This window comes from Molossus molossus, unplaced genomic scaffold (genome assembly GCF_014108415.1).
Source record: "Molossus molossus isolate mMolMol1 unplaced genomic scaffold, mMolMol1.p scaffold_m16_p_1, whole genome shotgun sequence".
In the NCBI taxonomy this organism is placed as follows: Eukaryota; Metazoa; Chordata; class Mammalia; order Chiroptera; family Molossidae; genus Molossus; species Molossus molossus.
This window is the reverse complement of record NW_023425344.1, coordinates 121,735,979-121,748,781: the sequence shown is the minus strand read 5'-3', so window position 1 is coordinate 121,748,781 and position 12,803 is coordinate 121,735,979. Positions and strand designations below refer to the sequence as shown.

The following is a 12,803-nucleotide window of genomic DNA, read 5'->3' as shown; positions in this document are numbered from 1 at the left end:
CCTCCCCTCCAGGCTTAGAGGGAGTGAGTCCGATAAGTTTGTGCACGGGCCCTTTAAGGAGCTGCCTGGGGCTCTAGCCGTGTCAGCCTCCCTGAGCCTCAGTTCCCGCTGGTTTTCCAGCCAGAAGTGATGGGGATTCTCTTCCTGGCATTGGAATCCTGAGCGGGGCGTCTGGTGTGGGACGGGGACCCCTCAGTCCAGGGAGGACCTTCCCAGCCGAGGTGTCCTCCTGATTTTTATCTGCCACACGTGGGTGTGGGACCAGCCTGTCCTCCTCCACACCTCCTACCAGTCTCGATGTGGCTGCTGCATTAATTCCATAGTTGTAGGACTTCCATTCAGTTTGATTTCAGGCAGTTTTGAATGATGGTTGTTCTGTAGTTTAGTTGTAACTTTGATGTGGTTGTGGGACGACACGAAACCGCGTTTACCTACACCTCTATCTTTACTGGTAGTCCCAACACTTTCTTGTGGGAAGATTTTTTGAGAGCCATCTTTAGGCTGATGATACACCTACAGAACGTGGAAGCAAGAGGGTGAGGAAAACTAATGACTAATGAGAATGGTACTTTTCTTTCCAAATAGGGTTCTACCAGTGCCTACACCAAGAGTGGTTACTGTGTCAACAGGTTTTCTTCGCTTCTGCCTGGGGGTAATAGGCGAAACTCAACAACAGCAAAAGGTACCTTACATAAAATGGTCTAATTTTTAAGATTATAATTATTAAATTTTATAAACAGTGAAAGATAGTATAAGTTTCTTGGTCAGTTGTTGTTTTTTTCTCTAAATTTTTTTTTTTAGAGAGAGGGGAAGGGAGAGAGAGAGAAACATTGATGAGAGAGAACATTGATTGGTCACCTGCTGCATGCTCCCCGCTGGGGTCTAGCCCACAACCTGGGCATGTGTCCTGACCAGGAATCCAACCAGTGACCTCTTGGTGCATGGGTCAGTGCTCAACCACTGAGCTACACCAGCCGGACTTGGTCAGTTGTTTTAAAGATCCACTTTGAAAGCACACCTTTGAAACCACATAGACACCATCCTGCCCAGTAAATTCAGGCCATCTCCTTCAACATCAGCCTTCTGCAGCTTCAGAGTAGATACAAAAAAAATCTGCTGGGCAAAAAAAAATCCCTGAATTAAAACAACATGTCCTTCCCATGAACTGCCATTATAAGGTGACAGCTGCAGTTCGTTGAGGAAAGTTGCTTTAGAATGCCAAGTGTAATGTATGGTAAGATGTTACTAGGACTTCCCTGCCACATTCCCTTTTCTCCTTTATCATTGTCCTAATCTTATCTTCTCTCCTACCTGTGCCTAGCTGAGGAGAGTAAGATTATGGAGGTTAAATAAGTTGCCTATGGTCATTCAGTGAATAAGTGGCAGAGCTGGGCTGAATTTTACTCTCTTCCTTGCTTGCTCAGGCTCCCTTGGTGGTTCTTCATGTTCTTGGTACTGAGCCCAGACTTCTCTGTTCACTTTTATTTGATTTATTTATTTATTTATTTATTTATTTATTTATTTATTTATTTATTTTATTTATTTTTTTATCCTCACCCGAGGACATTTTTCTATTTTTTTTGTTCAGATAGAGTGGGAGGGAGAGAGAGAGAAAAACATCAACGTGAAAGGGATACATAGAGTGGCTGCCACCCTCACGACCAACCAGGGCCAGGGACAAACTGCAACCAAGGTACATGCCCCTAGCGGGAACTGAACTCCGGGTCTCTCTGGTCCGCAGACCAACGCTCTAACCACTGAGCCAAATCGGCCAGGGCTCTGTTCGCTTTTAGAGCCCCTGACACGTGGGCTTTGGACCACCCATTCTTGTATCTTTCCCCTACTCTCTATATCCACCCTTAGCTCTGTTCAACTGGCTTGCCTTCTTGCTGCTCTCATGTAACCAATTTATTCTCACAGGGCCTTTGCTTATGCCCCTTCAGTATTCTGACCTGGAATGCCCTCCCACCGCCCCTTTGCCTTTTTGATTTAATTCTCTTATTCCATAAAACTCTGTTCATATCACTGTCTTGAAGCATTTCCTGCTGCTCCAATCCCTTTTTTTCCTGAAATTCCTATTGTTCTTAGTTCACGCTATACAATTCAGCACTTGGTTCTTTCCTCTGTGATCATCTTATTTCTTTAATTGGATTGTAACTTCCTTAAAATCAGGAACTACTTATAGTTAATGTTCCCCACAGAACACAGTTCCCCTGATAGGAACTCAAAAAGTACTAGTAAACAAAAATGGAAGATTACATTCTTTCTAACTTGAGCTTCTCTAAAGTAAGTAAATATCCCAATTTATCTAAAATTTTAGAATTTCCACTTGGCTTAACGATTGCTTTGATCCTGCCTGTGCTGTCCTACCTCAGGTCACCCTTCAGCTGCATCATGAAGAATACTCTCCCCACTGAATTCTTATACCTTAGTGCTGATGCTTGCTGCACATACCAAGGATTGTTGGACTTAGTTCCCAAGCCCTAAGATGGGGCTCCTTGGATTGTGGTGGAGGGAACCCTGATTGGAGGGGCACTCTGTACTGACTTTCTATATTTTGTCCCAGACTATACCATTCTGGACTGCATTTACAGTGAAGTGAAGCAGACCTACTACATTCTGGATGTCATGTGCTGGCGGGGACACCCTTTTTATGACTGCCAGGTAAGAAACGATAATCTCTTCATTTCTTCTGTTTGCTCTGTTCCTTGCATCTTTGTGTTTAAATTAGTTGTTTTGTTTTTAAATCCTCACCCCAGGATGTTTTTTCATTTATCTTCAGATGGGGGTTGGGGATGGGAGAAATATTGATGCGAGAGAGACACATCAGTTGGTTGCCTCCTGCATGCCTTTGACCAGAATCAAACCCAAAACTGTTTGGTCTGAGGGATGAAGGTCTAACTGCTGAGCCAAACTGGCCAGGGCAGCTTTTTAAAAAATATATGTTTTTATTGATTTTAGAAAGAAAGATAGGGAAAGGGGGAGAGAGATTAAAAAAAAAAAACAATGAGAAAAAAACAATGATTGGCTGCTTCTTGCACACCCCCCTACTGGGGATCGAGCCCACAACCCAGGTATGTGCCCTGACTGGGAATCGAACCAGCAGCCTCTTGGTGCATGGGATGCCACTTAGTCCACTGAGCCACACCAGCTGGGCTAGCTTTGTTTTAAAAAAAGGAGGAGGGGGGAGAGGAACTAAAGGAAGTATAGCATATTTTCTTTCCTTTCTTACTTTTTAAATATGGAATGCTTTACAAATTTGCACATCATCTTTGTACAGGGGCCATGCTAATCTCTGTATTGTTCCAATTTCAGTGTATGTGCTGCCAAAGCGAGCACAGTATAGTAAATTCTTTAGGGATGGAAAGAGAGAAACAGAGCAGAGGGGTGGGCTGGGACTTTATATTAGCGGCAGATACCCCGTCTTCTCCAAAGTGTGGGAAGATTGCTCTTAGGGAAGATTGTGAGTGAAGGGATGCCTTTGTGCAAGAAAGAGAAGGTGAAATGTAAGACATCATTCAGTAGACTCTTGCCACTTCTACTCCTTTACCAACCACATCCTGACCCTGAAAATGGCAGGGCCTCCTTGGTATAACACAAAGCCTCAAATCCCTGAGGGGCTAGCTTTCTGAAGGAGATTTTCCAAGTTAGGAGATCCCCCAGTGTTCTCCTCTCAAGTTTCAACTTCCCTCAATATTTTTCTCAGATTGGTGATTCTTTTGTGTTTTGTTTCTTCTTAAAGAATTTTTTTTTATTATCCTTAGTGAGAAAGGAAGGGAGAGAGAGAAACATCAATGTGAGAGCAAAACACTGATCAGCTGCCTCCTGCATTCCCCCGACGAGGAATCAAACCAGCAACTTTTTGGTGTACAGGATGACACCCAGCTAACTAAACTACACTGGCCAGGGCTCAGATTAGTGACTCTTTTTTTTTTTTTAATTTTTATTATTATTTTTTTTAATCCTCACCTGAGGACATTTTTTTTTTTCCATTTATTATTCAGATAGAGTGGGGGGTGGGGGACATCGATGTGAAAGGGACACATCAAGTGGTTGCCACCCACACAACCCAGCCAGACCCGGGGACAAACTGCAACCGAGGCATGTGCCCTTAGCGGGAACCGAATCCCGGTCTCTCTGGACTACAGGCCGACACTCTAACTGCTGAGCCAAACCGGCCAGGGCCAGTGGTGATTTTTTTATGTTTCCTGTCGAATTGATTATCATAGTGGTTCTCAATGTGGGAAATGCAAATTCTCAGGAGTTTCCATCAAGATGCTGGAGTAGGTAAAATGCTGTGCTTGCCTCCTCCCATGACCACATCAAAATTGCAACTAAATTGTGGAATAATCAACCTATAGAACCAACAGAAGAAAAGCTGAACCTTAATCCTATAACTAAGGATGTAAAGAAGAAGCTATGCTTGGCTGGTGTGGCTCAGTGTCGTCCCACGCACCTAGAGGTCATCAGTTTGATTCCCGGTCAGGGCACATGCCCAGGTTGTGGGCCAAATTCCCAGTGGGTGGGATGCTGAGGGTGGCCATTCGATGTTTTTTCTCATTAATGTTTCTCTCTCCCTCTCCCTTCCTCTCTCTCTAAAATCAGTATAGAGAAACAAACAAACAAACAAGGAAGGGCAGAAACTACCTAGAGACTGTCCCCTTAAGAATGAGTGGTTACAGTCCCACACTGGTCACTCAACCCTGAGCACCAGTGCAAGGAAGAGGAGACCATATAACATCTGGCTGTGAAAATCCACAAGGATTCCAACCATGAGACAGAAGGCTGCTGGAAACCTGACTTTTTTTTTTTTTTTTTTAATTGATCTCAGAGAGCAAGTGAGGGAGAGAGAGAGAGAAACATTGATGTGAGAAATATTAATCAGTTGTCTCCCACATGCACCCTACCTGGGGATTGATCCCACAACCTGTGTATGTGCCCTTACCAGGAATTGAACCTACCACCTTCTGGTGTACAGGACAATGCTCCAACCAACTGAGCCAAACTGCTGAGGGCCCCAGGTTTCCTCTTAAAGTGCCGTGCACAGACTCTTGCTTGCAAGCACTCACCCTGTGCTCCAGTGAAGGGACAGTGGCTCATGGTATGAGACATACAGGGAGAAACTGAGTTGTGTGGCTTCAGGGTGAGGGCTGGAGGGAGAGCCTTTTTATCCCTGTGTTGAGTGCTTTTCCCACACAGCCAAATCTGAATTGGCATTAACTTGGTGAACTCTACTTACCACACCCTGATGACTCCCTGGACCCCACCTCACCCAATTCAGCAGAGGCTCTTCCAGCCATAGGCAGCTGGCCTTGGCCAGGGCTTCCATCTTTCTTAAAAAACTCTCGTGCTCACTTCAGCACCACATATACTAAAACTGGAACGATACAGAGAAGATTAGCATGGCCCCTCCGCCAGGATGACATGTAAATTTGAGAAGCATTCCATATTAAAAAAAAGAAAAGAAAATGTCTACAGGCCCTAGGTGTGTGGTGGCTGGCCTTGTTGCACCCTGTGTGTTTTGCTAAGTGGCTCCAGGCTCAGCACTGGCACTAAGTCTGAATCTGTATTAACCTGAACACCACTCGTACCACCCTGGTGACTCCCTAAGACCCTGCCTCGCCTAACTGGTGTACCACCTGAAGCTCATTCAGTGACTGAGTATTACCAGCAACCAGCAGGGAGAATTAGGCCTTGGGGTACCCATATTCTTTAGCTGACTGGTCCTAGGCTTGGTACTGGTGGTAGCTGGCCACAGTTCAGAGCGTGGACTCTCCCACATGACTCCAGATACACCATAGGTAGCTACCAACTGTGTATCACTTAGTAGCACTGGGCTGATTACAAGCAGAGGCTGAACTTGGCTTGAACAGGAACCCCTCTCAAGAGGCTCCAGAACCAATACACTTGATGACTGGCTTTAGATCACAATATAATACCACCTGATTAGATCTATAAGCAGCACACCCAAAGGGTGGTCTTGGCAGGCACCAAACCTGGCTGGGTAGAATCCACTCTAGGGTTAGCCTCTACACAGCAGCTTGTACACTGTGGTCATGGCTAGTACGGACAGCCATTCAGCCTGAGGGTCAACCCTACCCACTGATGTGTCAACAGCAATCAAGGCTCAATTATAACAGGAGGGCTCATACAACCCACATGAAGGACACTCCTGGAACACCCACCTCAAGTGATCAGGGAGACTGAGCCACTGGGTGCTAAGGACCCCTACTACATAAGGTCAGTCTGCCAAGAATGGGATATGTAGCAGATCTGTATAATACAGAGAAATAAACAGAGAGAGAGAGACAAAATGAGGTGACAAAGAATCATATTCTAAATGGAAGAACAGGAGAAAAGTGAGAAACAACTAAACAAAATGGAGGCAAACAATCTTCCATATACAGAGTTCAAAACACTGGTTATAAGGATGATCAATGAATTTAGTGAGAACATCAACAGCATAAAAAATGACATAGAATTCTGGCCAGTTTGGCTCAGCAGTTAGGGTGTTGGATCACGGACCAGTGAGTCAATCACAGGTTCAATTCCGGTCAAGGGCACATACCTTGGTTGCGATTCATCCTGGTCCTGGTTGGAGTTGTGCATGAGGCAATCAGTCCATGTGTCTCTCTGATATTGATATTTCTCTCTCCCTTCCTCCCACTCTATCTGAACAAAAATGGAAAAATATCACCCTGGATGGTTTGGCTCAGCGGTTAGAGCGTCGGCCTGCGATCCAGAGAGACCGAGTTCGGTTCCCACTAGGGGCGCATACCTTGGTTGCAGTTTGGCCCTGGCCCTGGCCCTGGTTGGTCGTGCAGGTGGCAACCACTCAATGTGTCCCTTTCATGTCAATGTTTCTCTCTCTCTCTTCCTCCCACATTTTCTGAACAAAAAATGGAAAAATGTCCTTGTGTGAGGATAAAAAAATTTAAAAAATGGAAAAATATCTTTAGATAAGGCTTAAAAAAAAAACCCAACATATATCTTAAAAAAGAACCAGTTTGTCCTGGCCGGTTTGGCTCAGCGGTTAGAGCGTCGGCCTGCGGTCCTGAGAGACCCGGGTTCGGTTCCCGCTAAGGGCGCGTACCTCGGTTGCAGTTTGTCCCTGGCCCTGGTCGGTTGTGCGGGTGGCAGCCACTCAATGTGTTCCTTTCACATCGATGTTTCTCTCTCTCTCTCTGTTCCTCTCTCTCCCTCCCACTCTACCTGAACAAAAAAATGGAAAAATGTCCTCGAGTGAGGATAAAAAAAAAAAGAACCAGTTAGAAATGAGGAATACACCCTAGCCGGTTTGGCTCAGTGGTTAGAGTGTTGGCCCGTGGACCAGAGTCTCGGGTTTGGTTCCTGCTAAAGGCACGTATCTCAGTTGCAGTTTGTCCTTGGCCCTGGTTGGGGTCATGTGGGTGGCAACCACTCAATGTGTCTCTCAAGTGGATGTTCCTCTCTCTTCCCCCTCTTCTCTCTCCCACTCTATCTGAAGATAAATGCAAAAAATGTCCTCGGTGAGGATAAAAAATTAAAAGAAATGAGGAATACAATAACTGAAATGAAGAATACACTAGAAGGAATCAACAGCAGATTAGATGAAGTAGAGGATCTTATCAGTGATTGGAAGATGAGATAATAGAAAACACCCAATCAGAAAAGCAAAAAGAAAATAGAATTTAGAAAATGAGGCTTGACATGACTGGTGTAGCTCAGTGGTTGAGCATCAACCCATACACCAAGAGGTTGTTGGTTCAATTCCTGATCAGGGCATATGCCAAGGTTGTGGGCCACATCCCCAGTGGGGGGGCATGCAGAAAGGGGCCAGTTGATGTTCTCTCTCATCAATGTTTCTATCTCTCCCTCTCTCTCTCTAAAGAAATCAATGAAGGAAAAAATTTTTAAATAAAATTTAAAAAATAAATAAATAATGAGGATTATTTGCCCAGCCGATTTGGTTCAGTGAATTGAGTATCAGTCATTCCATGGAAAGAGGTCCTGATTCGATTGCCGGTCAGGGCACATGCCTGGGTTGCGGGCTCATTCCCTAGTGGGGAGCATACAGGAGTTAGCCAATTGATGTTTCTCTCTCACATCAATGTTTCTATCTCTCTTCCTTCCTTTCTATCTAAAAAAATGAATGAAAAAGAAGGACAAAGAAAAGAACAAATGAATAATGAAATGGGAATAAGTATGTACTTATCGATAATCATGTTAATGTAAATGGATTAAATGCTCCAATAAAAACACGTAGCTCAGCTAAATAGATAATAAAATAAGATCCATGCATATGCTATATACAAGAGACCCATTTCAGATTGAAAGACTCCATATAAAGACTGACAGTAAAGGGGTGGAAAAAGATACTTTATGCAAATGCAAAAAACAAACAAACATAAAACAGGCTGGGGTAGTGATATTTATATCAGACAAAATAGACTTTAAAACATAGGCTATAATAAGAGACAAAGAAGGACATTTCATAATGATAAAGGGATCAATCCAATAAGAGGATATAATCCTTGCAAATATTTATGCACACAACATAAGCACCTAATTATATTAAGCAAAGGTCGATGGACACATAGGGAGAGAGCAACAGAATTACAGTCATAGTGGGGGGGGTCTTTTTTTTTTTTTTTTATCCTCACCTGAGGACATTTTTTGTTTTAATTTTTTATTTATTAATTTGTTTTTGATGTTTCTCATTTTTCTCCCATTGACACCCTCCTCCCCTCCCCCCCCACCCCATCCCCAGCTTTGTTGTCTATGTTCATTGATCATACATATATGCATGTAAGTTCTGTGGTTTATCTCTTCCCTCACAAATCCCCTCTCCTCTGAGGCTTTTCAGTCTGCACTCCACCTCTATGTCTCTGGGTTAATTTTGTTCATCAGTTTGTTTAGTTCATTATATTCCACAAATAAGTGAGATCATGTGATATTTGTCTTTCTCTGCTCGGCTTTTTTCGCTTAGGATAATACTTTCCAGGTCATTCCATGCCATCTCAAAGGATAAGAGATCTTTCTTTCTTACAGCTGCATAGTATTCCATTGTGTATATGTACCACAGCTTCTTTATCCATTCGTCTACTGATGGACGCTTTCCAGATCTTAGCTATTGTAAATAGTGCTGCTATGAACATAGGGGTTACATATATTCTCTCTGATTGGTGTTTCAGGTTTCTTAGGGTATATTCCTAGAAGTGGGATCACTGGATCACATGGCAGTTCAATTTTTAACTTTTTGAGGTAACACCATAGGGTTTTCCACAGTGGCTGCACCAGTCTGCATTCCCACCAGCAGTGTACTAGAGTCCCCTTTTCTCCACGGCCTCGCCAACACTTGTTGTTTGATGATTTGTTGATGGCGGCCATTCTGACAGGTGTGAGGTGATACCTCATAGTTGTCTGAGGACATTTTTGCATTCCTCTTCAGATAGAGCAGGAGGGAGAGAGGGAGTAAGAGAGAGAGAGAAAAAAACATTGATGTGGGAGACACACATTGACTGATTTTCACCCACATGACCCCAACCAGGGCCGGGGACAAACCGTAACCGAGGTATGTGCCCTTAGCGGGAACTGAACCCGGGTTTCTCTGGTCCTCAGGTGGACACTCTAACTGCCGAGCCAAACTGACCAGGGCCTTAGTGGGGGACTTTAATACTCCATCATCATCCAAAGCAATTTATAGATTGATCTTCTAGAAAGAAAATCAACAAGGAAGAGGAAGCAGCAGCCTGAAATTATACATTAGACCAGATGGATTTAATTGATATTTTTAGAGCATTTCAACTCTAAGCAGTAGACTATACATTCTTTTTTTAAGTACACATGAAATATTTTCCAGGGGAAAAAACAAAAGATATCTTGAGACAAATGAAAATGAAAAAACAACCCAAAGCCTATGTGACACAGTGAAAGCAGTCCTAAGAGGGAAATTTATTGCAATACAGGCCTACCTCAAGGAAAAAAAAGTACAATCTAAAATAAACAATCTAACTTTGCAATTAAAGGAGCTAGAAAAGCCCTGGCCAATTTGGCTCAGCGGTTAGAGTGTCGGCCCGTGGACCGGAGAAGTCTTGCTTTCGGTTTCCGCTAAGGGCATATAACTCGGTTGCAGTTTGTCCTTGGTTTGTTCCTGGCCCCAGTTGGGGTCGTGTACGTGGCAACCACTCGATGTGTTTCTCTCTCATCAATGTTTCTCTCTCTCTCTCTCTCTCTCTCTCTTTCCCCCACTCTGCTCTATCTGAGGATGAATGCAAAAATATCCTTGGGTGAGGATAAAAAAAAAGAGCTAGAAAAGAACAACAAAGAGACTCTAAAGTGAGTAGTGAGAGTGGATATAAACAAAAGAGAGCCTAAAAAAGAAAAAGAAAACAAAATCCAAGAACTGCCATGCCAGTGTGACTCAGTGGTTGAGCATTGGCCTGTGCATCAAGAGGTCATCAGTTTGATTCCCAGTCAGAGCACATGCCCAGGTTGTGAGCCTGATCCCCAGTGGAAGGCATGCAGGAGGTGGCCCGTTGATGTTCTCTCTCATTGATGTTTCTATCTCTCTCTCCTTCTGCCTTTCTCTCTCTCTAAAATCAATAAGGAAAAAAATATTAAAAATAAATAAATAATAAAACAAAGGTCGACCTAATGATTTGGAGTTGTGGAGTCCTAGTTCCTCAGTATTTTCTGTGTGCACCTGGGCAAGTGACATAATGTCTCTGTGCCTCCCACTTCTCACTTGTAAAATGGAGATAATGATAATACAATTCTCACCGGGTGGTTGAGGATTAATAAGATTATGTTTGTAAGCTTCTTAACTTGGAGCTGGACGCATAGTAGTTGTTCCATAATAAATATTGGGTCTACTGCTATTGATAATGCCTTAAAATAAAATCTTCAGGCTTCCTTCTTCTACGTTTCCTTTAGGCCTTGTGCTGCGATGCTGCTTGTGATTATAGATGTTATCGATCAGAACAATGCCTTGGTTGATGGACATTACACTCAAGGCTATGCCTTTCAAATGCATGTAGCTCACTGACTTCATTCTCAGGTTCTCCCACAGTGTCCGTCAGAAGTATGCTCGACAAGCCTGGCAGAAGGCAGATATCAAAAATGGGCTGCCACCCTGGCCAGTGTGGCTCAGTGGTTGAGTGTTAACCCATGCACTAAGAAGTCGCCAGTTCCATTCCTGATCAGAGCACATGCCCAGGTTGTGAGTCAAATCCCCAAGGGGGGCATGCAGGAGGCGGCCAGTCATTGTTCTCTCTCATCAATATTTCTCTCTTTCTCTCCATCTCTCTTCCTCTCTCTCTCTCAAAATCAATAAAGAAAAAAAATCTTTTAAATGGGCAGTCACAAGATGGGCCAAGAAGATTGAAGCCAGAGAAAAGAAAGTCAAGATGACAGATTTTGATCATTAAAAAGTCATGAAGACAAAGCACCTGTTGCTAAAGGTGCAGTGCACAGTTTCTGCACAAGTTCCAGCAAAAGAGGCCGATGTGGCTTAGTTGGTTGAGTGTTGTCACATGCAGTGGGAGATCACCGGTTTGATTCCTGGTCAGGATACATGCCCAGGTTTCAGGCTCAATCTCTGGTGGGGTCATCGGGGGGCAGGCAGTGGATCGATGTTGATGTTTCTAGCTCTCCCTCCCCCTTCCTCTCTCTGAAATCAATAAAAACATTAAAAAAAAAAAAAAAGAGGTGACTGCTGCAGGCAAGAAGGTTCCAGCCCAGAAAGCTGCAGGCCAGAAGGCAGTGCCTTTCAAAATTCAGAAGGGTCTGAAATCTCCAGCCCCCAAAACACCTGCTCCAAAAGCATCTGGCAAGAAAGCATTAGAACATAAGAGGCTACAGTCGTCCCTTGCCACTTCACGCTTAGACTTTCATGGCTTCACTCTATCACGTTTTTTTCCAAATACTATGCTCACTTATCCCTCGCCACTTCGCACTTCGACAGTTGCGGCTTCACTCTATCGAGGTTTTTCAAATGCTATAGCATATTTGAAAAAATCACGATAGAGTGAAGTCACGAAAGTCAAAGCGCGAAGTGACGAGGGACAACTGTATATAAATAAAGAATCCTACTTCACGGAAATTCATTTATCGCAGTAAAGTCTGGAACTGATTAACCGCAATAAACAGGGCCGACTGTATTATAAAAATGATAAAGGTTCATCCTAGCAAGTCTGGCTCAGTGATTAGAGCATTGGCCCATGGATCAGAGGGTCATGGGTTTGATTCCCTGTCAAGGGCATGTACCTGGGTTGCAGGTTCAATCCCCGGCCCAGGTCAGGGTCATGTGGGAGGTAGCCAATCAGTGTGTCTAACATTGATGTTTTTCTCTCTCCCTCCTTCACTTTCACTCTATCTAAAAATCAATGGAAAAATATCCTCAGGTGAAGAGCAACAACAAAAATAATAATAAAGGTTCTTTTTGACACCCTGGCAAATCTAAAAAGAAAGAAAGGAAGGGAAAGAAATTGTCAAAGATTTTACAGATATCTTCTTGACCTGATGCCAGTGTTTTTGTTTTATTTTGTTTGAACATTGATTGGTTGCCTCCTGCATGCCCATCTGGGGATTTGGCCCACAACCTGGGCATGTGCCCTGACCGGGAATAGAATTGGCGACCTCTTGGTGCATGGGTCAATGCTCAACCACTGAGTCATACCGGCCGGGTGTGATGCCAATGTTTTCACGGAGTCATGATAGAAGGGTTTAGGTCTTCATATATGAGGTGGCTATTTAGAATGGGGCTATTTGTTCTTATTATAGTTTGAGATAATTATTATTAACTTTGTCTTTTCCTACTCTGT

The 12,803-nt window shown here is 43.7% G+C and overlaps 1 protein-coding gene, 2 non-coding genes and 1 pseudogene across 4 annotated transcripts in view; 3 read left to right on the top strand and 1 right to left on the bottom strand.

Annotated features, from left to right (window-relative positions):
- SNUPN (snurportin 1) overlaps nt 1-12,803 on the top strand; it is a 46,038-nt gene that overhangs the window by 27,991 nt on the left and 5,244 nt on the right. For both annotated transcript variants that reach the window (XM_036277894.1, XM_036277885.1), the window contains 2 exons: nt 586-682; nt 2,567-2,664. In XM_036277894.1, the coding sequence (XP_036133787.1) occupies nt 586-682; nt 2,567-2,664 (195 nt within the window). The remainder of the gene's footprint in view (nt 1-585; nt 683-2,566; nt 2,665-12,803) is intronic.
- Nucleotides 3,236-3,339, bottom strand: LOC118621621. The gene has a single exon (XR_004957741.1). It is a non-coding gene; the product is annotated as a U6 spliceosomal RNA (small nuclear RNA).
- LOC118639012 lies at nt 3,476-12,772 on the top strand (annotated as a pseudogene).
- On the top strand, nt 5,348-5,454 carry LOC118621433. The gene has a single exon (XR_004957692.1). It is a non-coding gene; the product is annotated as a U6 spliceosomal RNA (small nuclear RNA).